Genomic DNA, 19855 nt, shown 5'->3' on the forward strand with positions numbered 1-19855 from the left:
CTCGCAGCTCCCAGTGGCCGTGGTTCGCTGTTCCCAGCCAATGGGAGCTGCGAGAAGTGGTGGCCCAGCCCACGCCGCTTCCCTCAGCTCCCATTGGCTGGGAACGGCGAACTGCAGCCACTGGGAGCTGCAAGCAGCCATAGCTGCGGACACTCAGGTAAACAAAGCATCTCACGGCCCGCCAGGGACTTACCCTGAACAAGCCGTGAACCAAGTTTGGGAATCCCTGGACTAAATGATCATGATGGTCCCTTCTGGCAGTGGAGTCTTTGAATCTGGCAGTGGAGTCTTTGAATCTGGTATCACCACCTTGTCCTAGAGCCTTCAGCCCCTATTACTATGCACCCTGTGTTATACTGGAAATCAGCCTAAATGATTTAGTGGTCCCTTCTGGTCTTAAAGTTTATGAATTTGAATCTGAGTCCTCTTGATCCTTACCTCCACCCTTTCCTTGCTCCCTACTCTCTTCCGTGCATGTTCCCTCTCTTCCGCTCATCTTTTCGTTTCTCTATCTCTTCTACCTTCCTCATTCAGTTCCTTATTTCCTCTTCCCGTCAATAACGTCTCATACTATATAAACTATAAATCAAACTGATGGCTTAGGGAAGCCTCAGGGTGCTCCTTGTACGGTGGATCAAGCCCTGCTGCCCTTCTTTCACTCACTTGCCTATATTCCTCCATTTCCATTGCCTTGTTTAGGTCAGTGACCTGGAAACATTCCTGCCCTATCTGGCATTGGGTGCTGAGGGAAAGACCTGTGGGGGGCAAAGGGGCTTGGTGGGGATGTGCTTCAGCTAACTGCCCCTCTCTCTTGGAGTCTGAGACACCTCTTTGTGAGGACTCCTTAATTTCCCTCTGTATTGTTCGTCCTCCTCCCGTAATATGTCGACGTATAAGGCACCCTGCAGGGCTCAATCATTTGGGTAGCTGACTGGGGAGGCTGAGGCGGGGATTTTCATTTGGAGGGGGCAGAAATTGATTTTTGCAGGAGCTGAGATGGGAAAATGCTGGGTTTGAGGAAAAAGTCTGTTTGTTTACCGCTGCTGCTGTTCTTGGTTTTTTTATTATTATTATTATTTGTCAGGGCATCTGTAGTCTGGGATGGTTTTTATTTTTATGATGAAATACATTTAAATAAGTTTTTGTCATTGGGGTGGTTACCCTGACAGACAAATGAAAGTATAAACCCCTGGTACAGAAAGGAATTTATTTCAGTAATTGAAGGAGGTTTTTTTTTCTTTCCCCCCAGCTATTTAACAAATAATCTTAGAGAACAATTGAGGTGTATTTCATTGGTGTTTTGCAGGACTGTTAGGTGGTAATATCTAGCTCTCATGCAGTGCTTTTGCTTTATAGGTCTCAAGGCACTTTTCAAAAAAGAGCATTGTTATCCCCCTTTTACAGTAGGGGAAACTGAGACACAGAAACACAAAGTGACTCATGTAAGGTCACAGAGCAGGATAGTGGCAGTGCTGGGAAAGGAACTCAGGGCTCCCAGTGCAGTTTGCTAGCCACTTTGTGAATGGTAACAGATCTTAACAGTTCCAAGGTATTAATTAGGTCTTTTCCTGAGATAAATATGTCATGAAATAGGACCATAAATCTTGATAAGAGGCTTCATTCTGCAGCTCTGCCTTCTGCATCTGGCTCAGGGAAGGTCACACCACCAAGGAAGCATTTTTATTAGAGATGAAGATGAGATTTACCTGATCCTGATAATCTGTGGCCAGCAAAGGGCACTGCTAACATGGTGCTTTGGCAGTCCAGATAAACCTTGGTTTTGCTAGGCTGCAGACAATTGCTTGTAATCAGAATAAAGGGATTGATTGCTTATCACAGTTGGGAGAAGAGGGAGGTGTTTACTCATTGTCAAGTATAGTGTTCATTCATAATGTGGGTGGAAAAATGTAAAATCACTTTCCTTTAAAAGGTGACAAGAGAGTCTGGATTAGGAGGCACAAGCGATAGCTCTGTTAGGCGATGAACTGTCCACTCCCCCCCCAACAATTGATAAAAGAAAATTCCAAGGCTTCACCATGCTGTGACCTATGCATATGGGTTACAAAAGCACTGACTGAGGACTTAATCCCCCACCCTTCTTGTAGTGTGATAATATGCTAGAAACTAAGATCAAGCAATGATTGGTAATGCTTTAAACAACAGAGTGGTATGTGGGTTATTTGCACACCCTCTTACTACTGAGAGCAGCACCACCTCCCCTTTCCTCTCTTTCATGTTGTGCAAGTTTCTTTTTTTCTAAAGTGTGAAACCGACTGGCATAAATTATAACCATAGGCTAGCTAGGCTCACTCGGTTTAGGCATTAGCAGGCCTTTGTGCATAGAAAAATTAAAGGAAATTGTATAATGATCATGTGTTTTGGATACTAAACTAACCAGGAGTTAGATATATTTATAGCTACTTCTACAAGTACTAATTAGATGCTAATTACAACCAGAATGGAATGCTGTAATTTATTATTGAAAATGAAAGAGTGACCTAGGGAGTTGTTAAAATCTGCACAGAGGCATCATATTAACAATTAGTTGTGTAGGAGGCATGGATTTTTTTTTCCTGAAGGGAAAATACAAAGGTGACAAATGTTTTTATTTATTTATTCATTTATCTTTAAATGAGGAACTTGTAAAACCTTTAACCTGCTAATCACTGTGGGGAAGGATTCCTAAGAGCTTGCGTCCTCTGTGACAGCCCCCCACTGTCTAGGGTAATGGTTCAGTCCTTCCATGACATTGAAGCTATCATTGACTCCTCAGGGCTACTGAATGCTGTAACATCCATACGAAATCCTCCGTTAATGATGGCTTGGCTGAGGGGCCAAGGAGGGTTTGACACTTACTTTATATGTTTATAATTTTAAAATTGCAAATGCACATACAAATTCTATGTAGAGTCATAGAGTTGAAGGCTAGAAATGACCCACAGATCTGTATATCACAGGCCACTAAACACTGCCACACCAACCCTAACCACCAGAATTCGACCAAAGTATAACAGCTCTCAGGAGATTAAACTACTGTGGGCCACAGGCAGAGAACAGGAGGGAACGAGATGCGCCAATGTACTGGCAGATAATTGATTTAGTGAGATATAACCAGATTAAATATATTTAATTAATATTCCACTTCCCTATCCCTCACGTGTCATTTATCTACTTAGGATGTAAGCTGTTTGTGACAGAGACTGTGTGTGTAAACATACACATTCCTGGCTGCACCCAGATAGTTGAGCTCACTCTTTGAAGAAATTAGAATGACTGTGAACTTCACCCATACAGGACTAACTGGTTTTCAGTAGGATCTGGTCTTTCTCTGCATGCACCCTACACACACAATGAATTAAGGATCCTACAAACTGGGAAGGAAGAATAAAGGTATATTGTTGTTGTTTTCTGTGTTTAAAATATACACAGTTCTCTGAGGCAGCCTTAACTAGGGCCTTGCTACCACTCCCCCATAATACTTGGAAGGCTCTTGGGAATTACATTGATAGTAGTCAGGATGGAAAGAGGGATGATCCAGTGGTTAGGTGGTAGCCTGGGCCTTGGGATACCAGGGTTCAGTTCTCTTCTGTACCACAAACTTCCTGTGTGACCTTGGGGAAGTCACTTAGATTTCCTGTGTTTCAGTTCCCCTATCTGTAAAATGGGGCTCATAGCAGTTCCCTACCTCATAGGGGTGTTATAAGGATAAATACATTGTGAGATGCTCAGTTACTGCAGGAATGGGGGCAACATAAGTACCATGCATAGATAGATATAAGTTCCCAAACAGATCAGAAGACAAATGCTGCCAATATGTGAGGATCTGGGAGTTCTTTAGTGGAATATTGGTGTTGTGTTCCCTTTTCATATTCTAAATATAAAGTTTACCATCCAAGACGTAGAAGAGGATAATGAGAAATAAATTCTTGGGAGTCAGTTTATGCATATAAAAGAAAACATTGATGTTTTAAAAGTGGTAGCATTTTATGTTTCGCTCATTTCAGAGAGCGAGGTCATTTCATTCTCATTGTCATCTCAACAAAACCAGTAATGCAGTAATCTTTAAAGTAATTACACAGTCTTCCTCGTTTTTTTCTTCAATATAGTATCATTCATTTAGGATCAGAATACATTCTTTCTAAATTAGAGGTTTACATGTGTAATTATATAAAATGATATGTTTGTTTACATCTCCAAGTCAAATTTAAATTCTATTCTGTAATTTATCTTTGATATGCAATTTCACTATGTCAATCGCCAATTTATTATGCTAGATGAATGTGCTGTTAGTGTTTAAAATGCCTTTTGTTGATAACAGAGTTGCCCTGATTATTGCTAACCATTTCTACACTTCCACTACCATGGATACTGGACAATTTTATACTCCAGCATGCACTACTGAAAAAGATGATGCACTCTAGTGACCCTCTTTGATCAAACTAGACTTGTATGTTTAATTCTGTACCATCAGGGGAAAACAAAGATTTTACAGTTGATGGCTGTACTTCTGAGCAGAGGTATCCTGTCTCTTTATGCCATTTCCTGCATACTGCTCTTGAATGAAATTCCTATGTTGACTTGTGAGTATAATTGATGTGTACTTGGGCCTTCTAGAAGGCCCATCGTCTTTTTTCAGAAATAAGTTTCTGATCATTTGAGTTAGTAAACTCCTGTTAATTGGCAATATTTATTACCTCTCCTTTGACTTCTTCGGTCAGGAGTACTATTCCTGGGAGCACAAGCATAAGTTTCTTCAGTTTCTTCTTCTACTTCATTGTTGGGCTGAAATCTCCATACCTGTGCCAGATATTTTCAGTCGCTTGTCCTACCTTTTAGGAATCAGTGCCCAATAGGAGCTGACCAACAGGTTCCTGCCTATTTAAAACACCTTACCTAGAATTATTAAGAACATCCTCAGAACACTTTTTTTTTTAAGTGAATTTTTCACTGATGAAGCAGTCTCTTATCTTTCCCACTAGATGGATTATGTTGGCCAATTCCATGAATGGCTAAATCCACAGCAGCTTTTGTTGTAGATGCAAAGCTAGGATACCTGGGCTAGTTCCTTTAGCCTTAAATGACCAAAGGGATTTGAACATCTCAAATTTAGGGGGCAGGTTAAAATAAATGGCTTCCTTGACTACAGAATATACTTTGTGGTCTCCCTGAAACTTAGTTTCATTGATGGTTCAGATTCCAGTAAAGAAGCCTTCTACTACCTTTGATTCTCTCTTCTTCCTTTCAGAGCTTGGATCCTAGTCTAGTGTTCATGTTTGGTTCTACCTTAAAGATGCTGGAGGCAGAATCCTCATATCCTGTGAAGAGGAATCAGGCTTTTGACGAGGTTCCACAAGACAAGGCTCTCCTCAGGACTTTGGGGGTCTAAGTAGAGAAAGAGAAATGTTTCAATCACCTGTGAGGGACCTTTGGATGCTCTTTTCCTTGTTAGGATCTATAGGCCTCCACCAGTGATGGTGAAATTTATAGAACTGAGACTGAGCATAGGATTTTCAAAAGTGCCTAAGTGATTTAGAAGCACAAGTTCCACTGGAAATCTAGGCACTTTTAGAAATCTCACTTTCAATCAAGCGAGTTCAAGCAATTTTGAAAAAAGATGGCCTGCCATTCTTCATTGAACAAGGGGACCAAGTGTATGTATTTCAGAGGCTATAGGGGAAAGTAAGAAACTGGTTTTCTGCTAGGTTTCAGAGTAACAGCCGTGTTAGTCTGTATTCGTAAAAAGAAAAAAGAAAAGGAGTACTTGTGGCACCTTAGAGACTAACCAGTTTATTTGAGCATGAGCTTTCGTGAGCTACAGCTCACTTCATCGGATGCTATGCATCCGATGAAGTGAGCTGTAGCTCACGAAAGCTCATGCTCAAATAAACTGGTTAGTCTCTAAGGTACCACAAGTACTCCTTTTCTTTTTGGTTTTCTGCTAGGAGACCATATACATACAGGTTCTAGGAAGGGTACCTGAACTTTTCCAGAACACCCTTCTGTTGAGGAAAGAACAAATAATGCGCTAGAGTATGGGTTCTTCATCAAAACTGTTAAAAAAGCTATAGACTCTCTCAAAGAGAAGGAATCATTGTCGTGGTATTTTATGGCACAAAGAAAATAAGTGTCTCAGAATGTGGTCAGTTAATGCATTTAAAGCTTCTTTGATTACTCTCCCTTTAAGGTAAGATGTGTTCTAGAGAAGGAATGTCCAGTTCTTAAGTGTCTAGTAGAGGACCAACTGCTTCCTTAGATCTGGGAAAGCCTCCTATGTAGAAAGGCCAGTCTTCTTTTAGCTGAGGAACACTTCTGCAGCAAGAAATATGATTGTCTAGGCCAACTAGGCATTAGTGTCAGTTCACCCAAACTATTTCTGTTCTGGTCAATCAGGCTCCTACCCAGATACAGATGAACATTGGAGCCCATGTTGTCCATTTCCTCTTGCTCTCAAACTATGGGTCAGCTTCATTATTTTGTTTAGGCATAGACCCATTTGGCATCTGACTACTGGGACCTGGACATAGTCTTCAAAGGTTACCCTCTGGAAGTTGCTTTGATAACTTGGTGGATCTTCTTCTACCTGTATCTTTGTTCATTGCGGCGCTTGAGAGCAGCAGTTAAAAATCTGGGAATATATCATCTGTGACAAGGAAGGTGCAAAAACTCCTTGATGAGCATGGATGGGTGATAACTCTGTGGAGAAAGCTCCCTGGTGTTATACTATGGGTACCATCATATTTGGAGGCCAGGATCAGTATCTTAGTGAGAGGAAAGCTTTCCCCTGAAACCAGGGTATAGCAAAGCTTCGGGCTGAGATCTCAACTATAATCCATGTAGGATCTGTCCATGTGGCTTTGCCATACAGGCTTTACGATTCATGGCAAATTGTGTCTGGCCTTGTTCTCTGATGAAGATTTTTTTATGTTGCAAGTGATAGAATGTATTGTTTGTACATCTGAGTAAACATATTCTGAAACCACAAGTTAAACCTGAGTAATATACTACAAGCTCCTTTATTCATATTTCCAGTCAATCGTGCAGTTGCAAGAATTAATTTTAAAAAAATTAGATGTATGGGATTTTAATGGGTGGGATGGGAGAAGAACGTGGGTTTAAAAAGTGGATGATACACCTGGAAATATATTGAAGCCTGTCTGTTTTCTACTCAACCAACTTCACATCTGTATCCCAATCTGAATATTTTATTTTGGAGAGAACAAATCTGGATACCATATCAGTTATTGAAAGTCACAGTGGAGCTGCCTTCTGCTTAGAGACATAGGAACATGCTGCTTGTTGGCCTTCTTTGACCCTGGGTGGCTTGTTGCCTTGCACATGTTGTTTGTGTATTCTTAGCTAAACCGATTGTGGAGATGAGAAGCTAACAAAATAATTGGATTGCAATTTAGTCCTTTTTTACTTTCTATAATTTAAAAATCTGCTCCCCTACCAGGGAGAGTAACACGATGCTAATGTATCCTCTTCATTTGAGCCAGATTCGGACACCCTTATTCCTGTTAAGTAGTACCTTACTGAGAGAAGAGACACATTGAAAACAAAATCATCCCTGGAGTCAATTGCTGCTCAGCTCGAATAAGGTTATCAGAATCTGACCCTACAGTTAGAATCAAAATAATTGAATTTCATTGGAAAAAGCTACTGAGCTCTCCCTGGATTAATATTAGTATTAGACCTATTAGGGAAACTCAAATATTCTGTATGAAAGAATATCTGCGGCAAACTAACTTTCAGTCTTTAGGTGCCTTGGTACCTAAGATCCACTAAATAAATATTTCTCAGAAGTCAAACATATGTAAGGATGATATGTATTGATTTTTACATACAGGAAGAAAATCCTAGCTGAATATAGTCATATGATGAGTCCAGGTTTGTTTACTTCCTCATAGGGTAACATTAATGATGGCTACAGTAATATTAACCAGTCAGACTGTGTATGTAAATAATTGATAGCAGTTGAGAATATTCCAAATATTTCTAATGCAAACATTTAGAATAATACATATTAAATAAGATTATGAAGAGTTGATTAACCTAAGGATTTATCTTCACTGTATTGTTAACTCAAGGTATAACTCGAGTGTTGCCCCTAACCCACACTCCTGTTTGCATACACAAATGTCTAGTTTGAGTTAACTGGTCCTTTTAAACTCAAGGTAGCCAGCACATTAGGAGTGAAGCTGGAGCTAGTAATGCAATGGGTATGCAGCAGTTTAAATTACAACTCATTAGGTGCTAATCCAATCACTGTGTGTTGCTGAGTGTTATTTGGCAGTATGGTTTTAAAATTCCTTAAAAGGGCCTGGCAGGTTTGATTAGGAGAATGACCTTAGAAGGAGCATTAGCAATCAGGGTACACTGGACCAGGGGCCATGTCTACTTCTCGGCTCCAAGAGCAGAGATATCATCTTGAGTTTTGTAGAGCAGCTTACCAACACGTTTTGGAAAGTGTGTTCTGCCAGCTGCCATAATGATAAGCAGGACCTATGCAGATCATTTGTGTTGCTGTTGGACTACTGCTCTTAAATGCCCATTTGCCCAGGCTGATGGAGGAGGAGGATGGAAATAAGTAATTTCATCCCTTGCAGTTTGGTTTCTCAAATCCTATTAGACCAGTCTGCACGTCCCTCTGTTTTTTTTGTTTGTTTGTTTGTTTGTTTTTTGTTTTGCTTTGGAAGTACTGAAGTTGGGATACAGTTTCATCTGGTTTGCAACTGAGCTGCATGAGACAGTACATGTAGGAGGAGCAATTCCACGTATCCTGCTCATCACAAATCTTGCATATCCTTTTCCCTTGCTGTTTTAAGAATGCATAGAAATACTGACCTGTACAATATGGATGTTACCAACTTAGGGACAGCTGGGCTTTCTGAGGGTGCAAGCCAGGGCTTCATGTGCCCAGCACAGCGTAGCCCGTCTGCTCTGGATGATACTTTTTAGGACCTTTATTTAATTCCTTTGCCCATTAAATATGGGATTCTGGGATCATATCTTTGAAGAGTACAGTTGTAGCATTATTTCCTCATTTATTTGTAATCCTCCATTTTAATCAACATCAATTCCATCTTAGACTTAAAAGCGTAGATTCAGTGTTGGTGAAAAGTCACGTATTAGCTTCTCCTTTACCTGTCTGCTTTTACTCAAGATACTCTCTCAGCCTGCATATCAGACCCACATTCCTTGGCAAGTTAATCATATAGGCTGCCAAAAACCATGAGCTTTGTGTTAGAGTAACGCAATCCTATAAAATATGTTTACATTTCCAGTACTGTACATGGTAAACTATCAGAAAGGTTGGCAAAACTGGCAAAACTTAATTTTGATTTGCAGCTTTGGTAGGAGTTAAATGACATTTTATGTATTCAAAGAAAGTACAACTTGCACAGACAAATAAAATAATGGATGCTGAGCTTGGACATGGATTATCAGATTTTTGCCTAAAAATGACTTTTGATTCAATTTACTAAAAAAATACAACTTTTTTTCTTGTTACACAAAAAGTAGTGATTTACAGTGGGGTTTTCATATACTCATGATTAAAAATAAGCAGACCAAAAATTAAAACAATAAAATCCTCTCAGCCAAATCCTTAGTTTATGTAAATTGATGTGGGTCCTTTGGCTTCAGTGGAGCTACACTGATTTACACCAGTTGAGAATCTAGCTTTCTGTTTTGAAACCTGAATGGCATCAGGCCCATAGTGCAAATAAGTACTTTTGGGAATTTCCCCAGATACACATAAAAAGCGGCATAAACACATGATTAACCATCCAAGCAAAACTACTGTTTTTAAAAAATTAAATCACAAAGGAATCATTTAAAGTAAAAAAGAAACCTATTTTTTGCATATCACAAAAATACCCAAGATGACACAAATCAGCAAAACTAAAAAGCTAAACATAAAAGCTAACTGTTTTTGACACTTTCTGGCTTGCTTATTTTATTATTAGTTATTTCATGCCCATATTTTACCATTGCACAGAGTGCTAGCCTCATTGTTGAGCTCATAACTGTTCTTATGCTTACGTGTTCGCTACATTATATATATGTTAACACCAAAGGGTTAGTAAACTGGTTCAAAGAGGGTTTGTTGTCCGGTGGCTAGAACAGCAGACATGGAGTCAGGAGTTCAGAGTTCTGTTCCTGGTGGGGTCACTTATTCACTCTGTCACCTAAGATGAGTCGCTTACCTGTGTCTCAGCTTCTCTGTAACATGAGGATGATAATAGTTGTTTATCCTGCAGGGGATGCTTATAAATTGCTTTGAGATCCAAGGGGGAAAGGCTCTGTAAAAGTGCAAATTAAGACTAGTCTAGTCAGGCCTCTCTGGACCCAGAACTTGACCTGGATCTAATCTGTTTTGAAATTCACAAAAGTTTAGCTGACTCCCCACTTTCAGTGCTTGGCTGGGAGCAGATGTGCCAGAAGGTCGGTTGCTAGGACATTCTTGTCTGGTTTGAATGGAAGCAGGAAATCTCACAATATTGCCCATGCTCGTGTACAGCCAAGACTCTGGACCGAGCCCCTGAAGCTGTCTGACCCAACAGACTTCTGTGATTACAAAGCCCTCCCCAGGCCCGAAGAGGGGACCTTCTCCCTTTTTGGTGTCTGGTGCGGGGGGAGATGACCCCTCTTGACATCTGAATGTCAGGAGCAGCAAACATCCTCCCTTGTTACTGCCTGGCATCCAGGAAGAGACTGGACTGAACAATTCCCAGCTGGCAGCTCAGGAATCGAGCTGCCCTTCGGAGAGAGCAGCAAAATATCTTCTCCCCGGATGGGGGGGCCTGGCGGTAGCCCTAAATCCTCCAGCCCCACTAGCTATCAATAAAGCAAGCTCTACTGTCACATCTACCACTGGCCTGCTGGGTGACATTGGTCAAGTTGCCTCAGTTTCCCCACCTTTCAAAGTGAGGATGATACTCACTGAGACGTTGTGCAGATGGATTGGTTAACATGTGTACAGTGGTTGGAAGATTAAAATTGTCCTGCTGAGTACTATTACTGTCACTTATTTATTACATTAATAAACTTGGCGAGGGAAAAAATGTTACAACACCATTGGCTGAATTCTCCTCCGAGAAAAACTCATGAAATTCAGCTGAAGTCATTCGTGGGGGCTGATGAAATTGGCCCAACATCAACAGCCTTTATAGGGAACATTTATAGCCATCTCTGTGTAAGATGATTATTTGATTGAAGAGCGTATACTAGGTTTTGTTCAATATGGAGTCTGATGGCTGCTCTTCTCTTCCTGTAGCCATTCCTTTGAAATTATATGAACCGTTTTTGTAGTAGGGATTTGCTATGTGTTTGTATTTATTATTCTATCATTAATCATGTTTATTACGGTAGTGCCTAAGCGCCAGCCAAGAATGGAGCCCCCCTGTCCTAGGCACTGAATAAACACACAGACAGTGCGTGAAGAACATGTAGCAGAATGGGAGCCAGATGTGTTTGAGGCTTCTGGATAGAACTGTAATACACATGTCTGTAGCTTTAAAAAAACAAAACAAAAAACCAACCAACAACCTTACAAAATGACACTTGTGAGAATTGATCATAGTGACCGTCCCTTTTGCCTGTCCAGTGGCAGGTGCCAGGGTGTTCTACCAACTGGAAGGTTCAGTTTGAAGAGTCCATCGTGAGCTTTTCATTTCAAAAGGAGAGTAAGATGTGCTCTCTCTATGGGGTGGTTAGGGCGGAAATCATATCTAAGGTTGCCAGGTGTCTGGTTTTCGACTGGAACGCCCGGTCGAAAAGGGACCATGGCGGCTGCGGTCAGCACTGCTGACCGGGCCGCTAAAAGTCCAGTCAACAGTGCAGCGGGGCTAAGGGAGGCTCCCTGCCTGCCTTGGCTCCACGCGGCTCCTGGAAGCAGCCAGCATGTCTGGCTTCTAGGTATAGGGGGTGGCCATGGGGCTCCACACGCTGCCCCTACCCCGTGTGCCAGCTCCGCAGCTCCCATTGGACAGGAACCACAGCCAATGGGAGCTGTGGCAGTGGCACCTGTGAGCACAGGCAGTATGGGGAGCCCCCTGGCCCCTCCACCTAGCAGCCGGAGCGGGGACATGCTGCAGCTTCTGGGAGCCTTCCGGAGCCAGGGAACCCTAATCATATCACTCACTGTAATGAATGGCCGTGCAGCATGCGTCCAAAACTGTTTGGGAAGGTATAGGGTGCATTTGACTATCTGACCTTCAGTCCGTACTCTTTGTGCATGCACATTTCTGACTTAAGAAGAAGATGGGTACCATTTATAAATAGTGCCTTAGCAAAAAGAGAGTGGGAGGGCATATAAAGAAATGTCATATCTTCAGCAACAGTGAGAGCTCTGTTGATACATGCCCTTTCTGAGCACAGGTGTCTATAGTGGTGTCTTAATGCCACAAAAGGGCTTAATGAGTTCCACTTTAAAATCTTGTTGGTAATGAAATATTTTCTTAAATACAGTAGATGGTCATTAATAGCAATATATCAGTGCCCTTTTGCTATGTTGCTCCCAAGCGACTTTTGCTGTTATGGGGAGTGCTGAGAAGTCACAGTAGGGAACATGTTCCCAGAGGAAATGTTGCTTATAAGGGGCGGTTGCTCTTACAAGGTGTTGCTGAAAACAAGTATTTGCTTGTAGTGACTTCTTCCTTGTGTTCATATATGATGAGCTACATTCACACAAAAAGAACAGGAGTACTTGTGGCACCTTAGAGACTAACAAATTTATTTGAGCATAAGCTTTCGTGGGCTACAGCTCACTTCATCGGATGCATGAATACAGAGTTGCATGCATGGCACAAACCCGTCATCCACTGTGATGCCTTCCCAAACCCACACAACTGCAGTCATGTTACAACCCAGAGAACAGAATTATAACCATCTGAGATCGAAAAGGCCTGTTGCATTTTTCTTTTCCATCCCTTTGCCAGCACAGGATTATTCTCAATAACAACAGTATATAATTTTTTCTGATGCTTTGTCAAGTCTAGTCTGGTTTCTGTCACTTTCCCTTGGGAGTCTATTTTTCAGTCTAATAGATCTCGTTGTTAGCCTGAAATATCAGGAAAGACTTCTCTTTGTTAAATTAATCCCATTACTCCTAGGTATAACCCCTATTTTACTGGTGAGTGAAGTGATTCCTCCTAAGTAGAAAGCGACCGTGTGTAAAGTGCTTTAGAGTGCTTTGAGATTAAAGGCACAATATAAATGTAAAATATAATAATTATAATTAATAACAGTTATTATTCTGAAAAAAATCATGGTCATCAGAAGGGTAAATCCTCTCATTAAACAAGTAAGTCTTTTAGTTCAGCCGTGGGATATTACTGCTCCTGTTTTTCTAGCAAACATGAAGAATGAATTCTTGCAAAGTATATGGTACATGGGCATTGTCTTCAATAAAATATAAACCTCTGGGAATATATACCTCTGGGATTCTGGTGTCTTAACACTAGTCAGAATCTACCTCCGAGACAGCACACAATGTATCCTGCTATTCAAAGAACACTCTGTGTGAGGTAGAAGTGGAACCTTTTAATTGCTACTGAGGAAAAATAAAAGCTAAAATTGTTTTTAACAACACGGTAAGGGTAATGAATCTTGGAAAGTCTGTGAGTGTCTCTCATATTTTCTTTGCTAAGTCTATATCCTGCATGAGGTTATTAGTGTATAGAAGAGCATTGTTTAAAGTAAAGATGTCTTGATCTTTTTAATGTAAAAAGTTACTTTGTTTAAAGGCTCTTTATACATGGAACAAAATGATGACGTAGTACAGAACCTTCTGTGCACAAGAGCTGGAAATCATTATGCATACAAGGAGTTATTACAAAAATAACCTTCCTTGTCAAATATAATAACAAAAAAGAGAGATCAAAAACCTATCAGAAAGTTAAATAACAGAAGATAGAGCTTTGGCACAGAAGTAATCAGCATCCCATCCTATTAATTGTTCAAGACCTCTAAAATCTTTAATGAGGTTCTTACTGTAAGATTTCACTCATATGCAAATGTTAATTAAAATTCCTAATTACAAAACTGCTAGTGATTCTTTACTGAGGTTTTTGAATTTACCATACTAACTACAGTGTATTAACTATATAAACACAATTGTAACCCATTTTCAGTTTTTAATATTGTATTCTTTTTTCCCCTTACAGATTCATTTTCAGGCAAACACTGACTATGGTGATGTTGGACAGACATCAAGAAAACTAGGCATGATACTGTTCCAAATCATCCCCCCACCTCCCATTACCACCACTTTTGGAGAATTCAGCAAATGAACTTGCTTCTTATGGTCAGTGGAGAGACTTACGTTGCTCCAGCATATATTGACAATCAAATGTTCTCCTTTTTACCGCAGGTCTGATTATGACAACATCAAGAAAATTGGATCGAGAGCAACAGGCAGAGCATTTTCTCGAGGTAAACTCTGATGGGGAATATATATATTAAAGGGGTACCTCCGTCTTCAAATCTTACCAATTTCAAATAATGAGTTTAAAGTTTGTTTCTGCTGTTACACCTGTTGTCTAACTTTCCATGTTAATTTTCAGGTAAACCATTCCCCCCCCCCCCCGCCCTAAGACAATGCTATTCCCTCTCCTGTTGCTGTCTGAAAGAGCTGTGCAAAGAGGGGAACCTGACTATACAGGGAAATAATTCAATTGACAATTCACAAAATGCTTTCAAACACATGAACAAACTGTAGAAATAGATATTCTTTTTTTCTCTAATCTCTTTCGGTTATAGCAATTTTTTGTTATTTTGTAACAATAAGTTAAAATATTTCAGAGAAGCATGTGATATTTCAGTCGTCTATGTCCCTCTAATGAATTTCTAATGCAGTTTGGAAGGACCTGATTCTGCAAAGACTTCTGCACATCGATAACTTGGCACCCTGTGATTAGTGCTATTGAAGTATATGGCAGCGTTTCTCAAACTGGGGTCCGCGGAACACTGGGGGTCCCGAAGGGAACTCCCAGGGGTCTGCGGGCCCTGCTGATCAACTCTTCTCCCTCCCTCCCTCAACTCCTCCCCCTCCCTCTATCTCCCGGAGGCTACTGAAGCCAAACCAGGAGATTTTAGGCCGCTAAAATTCCAGTGGTGCAGCAGGGCTAAGGCAGGCTCCCTGCCTGCCTTGGCCCTGAGCTGCTCCCAGAAGCGGCTGGCACGTTCCTGCAGCCCCTGGTGGGGTGAGGGGAGGACAGGTCTCCGCACGCTGCTCCTGCCCCAGGTGCCGACTCCGCAGCTCCCATTGGCCAGGAATTGGCCTCACCCCCTCCCGCACCCCAAACCCTTGCCTCAGCCCAGAGCCCGCACTCCACACCCAAACTCTCTCTAAAAGCTTGCACCCCTTACCCACTCCTGTAGCCAAACTCCCACCCAGAGCCCGCACCCCCTCCTGCACCCAGCCTGCTGAAAGTGAGTGAGGGAGGGGGGATGGAGTGGGCAGGGAGCGAGAAGAGATGGGGCAAGGGTGGGGCTTTGGGGGAAGGGGTGGAGTAAGGGCAGGGCCTGGGGCTGAGCCGGGAGGTTGGGGGGGTCTCAGAAATATTTTAAATCAAAATAGGGGTCCTCAGGTTGCTAAAGTTTGAAAACCACTTGTATGTGGGATTGTTCCCAGTGTACAATTAAACATGTCTAAGTTTTTCAAGGATTGAGGCCTAAGATTGCATCTTGAATCTGTATGCAAAACCCTATAATGTGAGTGGAAGTAAACTCTGGTTTTACTCACTTTGGCTAGATCATCAGGATGAATCATTTTTGAAATTTCAAATTTAAACCTATCAACTACAGTTTCCAAGTAAGAAATTACTCTTTGCAGTGGAAGGTTTATTTTAACTCTCTCTCCATAGTATGTGTCCTCTCATGTGAATAACTATCTGTAATATGCCTAACTCTCACAAAACTGTACCTGTGTATTGCGAGGTCCAGTACGTGATTTCTACCTCGTGGCTCTAAAAACCATGTGATAAAATGTTTCCATCCTTTTCCATATACCAGGCTTGATTCTGATCTCACTCTAATTTGCAGTGATGTAACTCCCCTGAATTTACTGAAATTACTCCTGATTCACATTGGTGCAAGTGGAAAACCGGGGCCACTGTGAAAGATCATCCAGTAGACACAGCCATCCATATAATATGTTTTTGGAAACATAGCAGTGTGAGCTAAAGAATATCTGGACATATTAAGCACCCTTACAGGATCAGAATGAATTTTTGTTCCAATCACTATTCGGCAGAATAATGCAGTAACCTCTGGTTTCAGATATTCCTTCCCATGGTTAGTACTGCTTGAGGAAAATCCTGAGCATTTGGCTTAGTACAGAACAAAACGAGAGGAGGGTTAATTTCTTACCTAACCTGCTAATTTTTTCCCCTCTATATGTTTCTGTACAATCCCAAACATCCCAGGCTATAAATAAATGAGGAGGAATAAAGGGATTTTTTTTTCTCCTTTAAGGGATTTCTTCTGTTGGAAAGTTAGGTAAGTAATTCTTTATTCCGATAACTGGAGATTTTTCAGCTTTTACTGCTAGGGAAGATAGCCAGCGGAAGTGAATTTGGCATAGATTTTGAAGTATATATATTAATGAGAAACTTGGGTCTTAGACAAGGTGGGTGAGGTAATATCATTTATTGGACAAATTTGGTCTGGACTGTAAGTCTTCTCTGTGTCTGTGTTTTCTCAGGGGATCTGAATGAATCACACCAGATGCCAATTTTCCAAGGGATTCTCATCTCTTTAAAAGGGAAGCATTATACATCTTTAATGGTGGAAGCAGGGGGGATCTCTCTTGTATTATTTATAAAACTCAGGCTTTAGCCCACTACGCTAGATGCTTTCCTCAGATTTTTGTACAGTTTGAAAGATATTGGTTGGTCTACAAGTTTTTGAAAGGTGCATATTTAAAGGAATGAGATGAAGTGTTTAGGCTGATACAGGAGGTTTAGAATTGGGATTAATAGGATGAAACTGAGCGCAGAAAAGTGTAGGCAATCTAGAAATGCGAACAGCAAGGTCTGGAATAGCCTCTTGAAGAGAGTGGAAGGAGCCCTGTTGCTTGAGGCTTTTAAAACTAAACTGGGCCAAGTGGGCAAAAACTTACTGCAGGGAATAGAATTGTGCATTGACAGCAAGATGAAATAGATGACCTAGTCAGTCTTTTCATTTGCTAATGAAAAGTTAACATTTGCCATCTTTATAGCATACTTAGAGGCAAGTTGAGCATGGCAAAAACAAATAGGCTGTTGATGGTTCAGAACTGAGCTGTCTAAGGTGGGCACGTTTTTATGACATACTTGAAACATTTTGTGAAATGTTTGACTCTCAATGTCTTTAATTAACCTCCTAGGGAGTCCTTAATTGCCAAGATTACCATGGTCTCCCAATAGTACAATTATTACCCTTCCGGTTTTGTTTCATACCCTCTTGCCAATAGAGTCTGTCTGGCATAAAAAAGAGTAAAACTGGCTCCCTCTGAAAGGATCTTATTAGAGCTTGACCTAGCAACCTCTGTTTCCGCTTGCATGGTGCATGTATGAGGCATTGATGGACCTTTCCTGGTTAGAACGCCTTTTAATTATTTTTTAAATAGTCATGCCCTTTTCTCAACTTGAATTTGATTGAGGCATTGTTCCCAGACAACAAAGTACCTATGGAGCAAATTCCATTGGTGAAAGGTCTGTGTCCACCCCATTCACAATAGCTGCTAACAAAACAAGGCAAGATGAGATTGTGGGGGCTAATGGTTATAATACTTTGCAGTGTTAATAGCACATTTTCATTCATAGCTCTCCAAGCACTTCACACTGGTGCTTTACAGGCAGAGCAAACAGGGCACAAAGTGGTCAAGTAAATTGCCCAAGGTCACAGAGTAAATTAGTGGCAGACCCTGGTCTTCTGATTCCAATACCCATGCTTATTCCACGCTGCCACAGCTGCCCAATGTAAACAATCCTTCTGTTAATCTAGGTATTTATATGTCCCCTGATTCAAACCATAGTTGTGTGCCTCACAATATAATGTCTTCTGCAGTTTCCACAGTATGCATCCAATGAAGTGAGCTGTAGCTCACGAAAGCTCAAGCTCAAATAAATTGGTTAGTCTGTACCCCTTTAACAAGTCCTCCTTTTCTTTTTGTGAATACAGACTAACAAGGCTGTTACTCTGAAACCAATATTTAATGAATTGATTACTTCACAATACCTTGTAGGATAGGGGACTGTTCTTCTTCAAGTAGTGTCCCTATGGGTGCTCCACTGTATGTGTTTGTGTGCCCCTGCGCCTCTAATTGGAGATTTTTGGTAGCAGTGTCCCTTTGAGCTCGCGCATGTGCCCTCCCTCCCTCCTGGTCTGCCTGGAGACTATTTAGCACTGCAGGGGCGAACCCCCTCCCCCCCCCCCCCCCCCCCGCGCGCTCACTTCCTTCTCTACTGCCTTTGGCCTCAGGCGGAATGAGCAGTTGTCCCTTCCTTATCTGTAAAAAGAAAAGGAATACTTGTTGCACCTTAGAGACTAACAAATTTATTTGAGCATAAGCTTTTGTGAGCTACAGCTCACTTCATCGGATGCATTCAGTGGAAAATACAGTGGGGAGATTTTATATACACAGAGAACATGAAACAATGGGTGTTATCATACACATTGTAAGGAGAGTGATCACGTAAGGTGAGCTATTACCAGCAGGAGAGAAAAAAAACCTTTTGTAGTGATAATCAAGGTGGGCCATTTCCAGCAATTGACAAGAACCTCTGAGGAACAGTGGGGGGTGGAGGGGGGGAATAAACACGGGGAAACAGTTTTACTTTGTGTAATGACACATCCACTCCCAGTCTTTATTCAAGCCTAAGTTAATTGTATCCAGTTTGCAAATTAATTCCAATTCAGCAGTCTCTCATGGGAGTCTGTTTTTGAAGTTTTTTTGTTGAAGAATTGCAACTTTTAGGTCTGGAATCGAGTGACCAAAGAGATTGAAGCATTCTCCGACTGGTTTTTGAACATTATAATTCTTGACGTCTGATTTGTGTCCATTTATTCTTTTACGTAGAGACTGTCCAGTTTGGCCAATGTACATGGCAGAGGGGCATTGCTGGCACATGATGGCATATATCACATTGGTAGATGTGCAGGTGAACGAGCCTCTGATAGTGTGGCTGATGTGATTAGGCCCTATGATAGTGTCCCCTGAATAGATATGTGGACACAGTTGGCAACGGGCTTTGTTGCAAGGATAGGTTCCTGGGTTAGTGTTTTTGTTGTGTGGTGTGTGGTTGCTGGTGAGTATTTGCTTCAGGTTGGGGGGCTGTCTGTAAGCAAGGACTGGCCTGTCTCCCAAGATCTGTGAGAGTGATGGGTCGTCCTTCAGGATAGGTTGTAGATCCTTGATGATGCATTGGAGAGGTTTTAGTTGGGGGCTGAAGATGATGGCTAGTGGCGTTCTGTTGTTTTCTTTGTTGGGCCTGTCCTGTAGTAGGTGACTTCTGGGTACTCTTCTGGCTCTGTCAATCTGTTTCTTCACTTCAGCAGGTGGGTATTGTAGTTGTAAGAATGCTTGATAGAGATCTTGTAGGTGTTGGTCTCTGTCTGAGGGGTTGGAGCAAATGCGGTTGTATCGTAGAGCTTGGCTGTAGACAATGGATCATGTGGTGTGGTCTGGATGAAAGCTGGAGGCGTGTAGGTAGGCATAGCGGTCAGTAGGTTTCCGGTATAGGGTGATGTTTATGTGACCATCGCTTATTAGCACGGTAGTGTCCAGGAAGTGGCTCTCTTGTGTGGACTGGTCCAGGCTGAGGTTGATGGTGGGATGGAAATTGTTGAAATGATGGTGGAATTCCTC

At 41.6% G+C, this 19855-nt stretch overlaps 1 protein-coding gene across 6 annotated transcripts in view; it reads left to right on the top strand.

The window, feature by feature from the left end:
- FAT3 (FAT atypical cadherin 3) overlaps positions 1-19855 on the top strand; it is a 558201-nt gene that overhangs the window by 344200 nt on the left and 194146 nt on the right. For all 6 annotated transcript variants that reach the window (XM_074956538.1, XM_074956570.1, XM_074956563.1 and 3 more), the window contains exon 4: positions 14375-14436. In XM_074956538.1, coding sequence (XP_074812639.1) covers positions 14375-14436 — 62 coding nt within the window. The remainder of the gene's footprint in view (positions 1-14374; positions 14437-19855) is intronic.

The sequence above is a fragment of the Natator depressus genome, chromosome 1, assembly GCF_965152275.1.
Source record: "Natator depressus isolate rNatDep1 chromosome 1, rNatDep2.hap1, whole genome shotgun sequence".
NCBI lineage: Eukaryota > Metazoa > Chordata > Testudines > Cheloniidae > Natator > Natator depressus.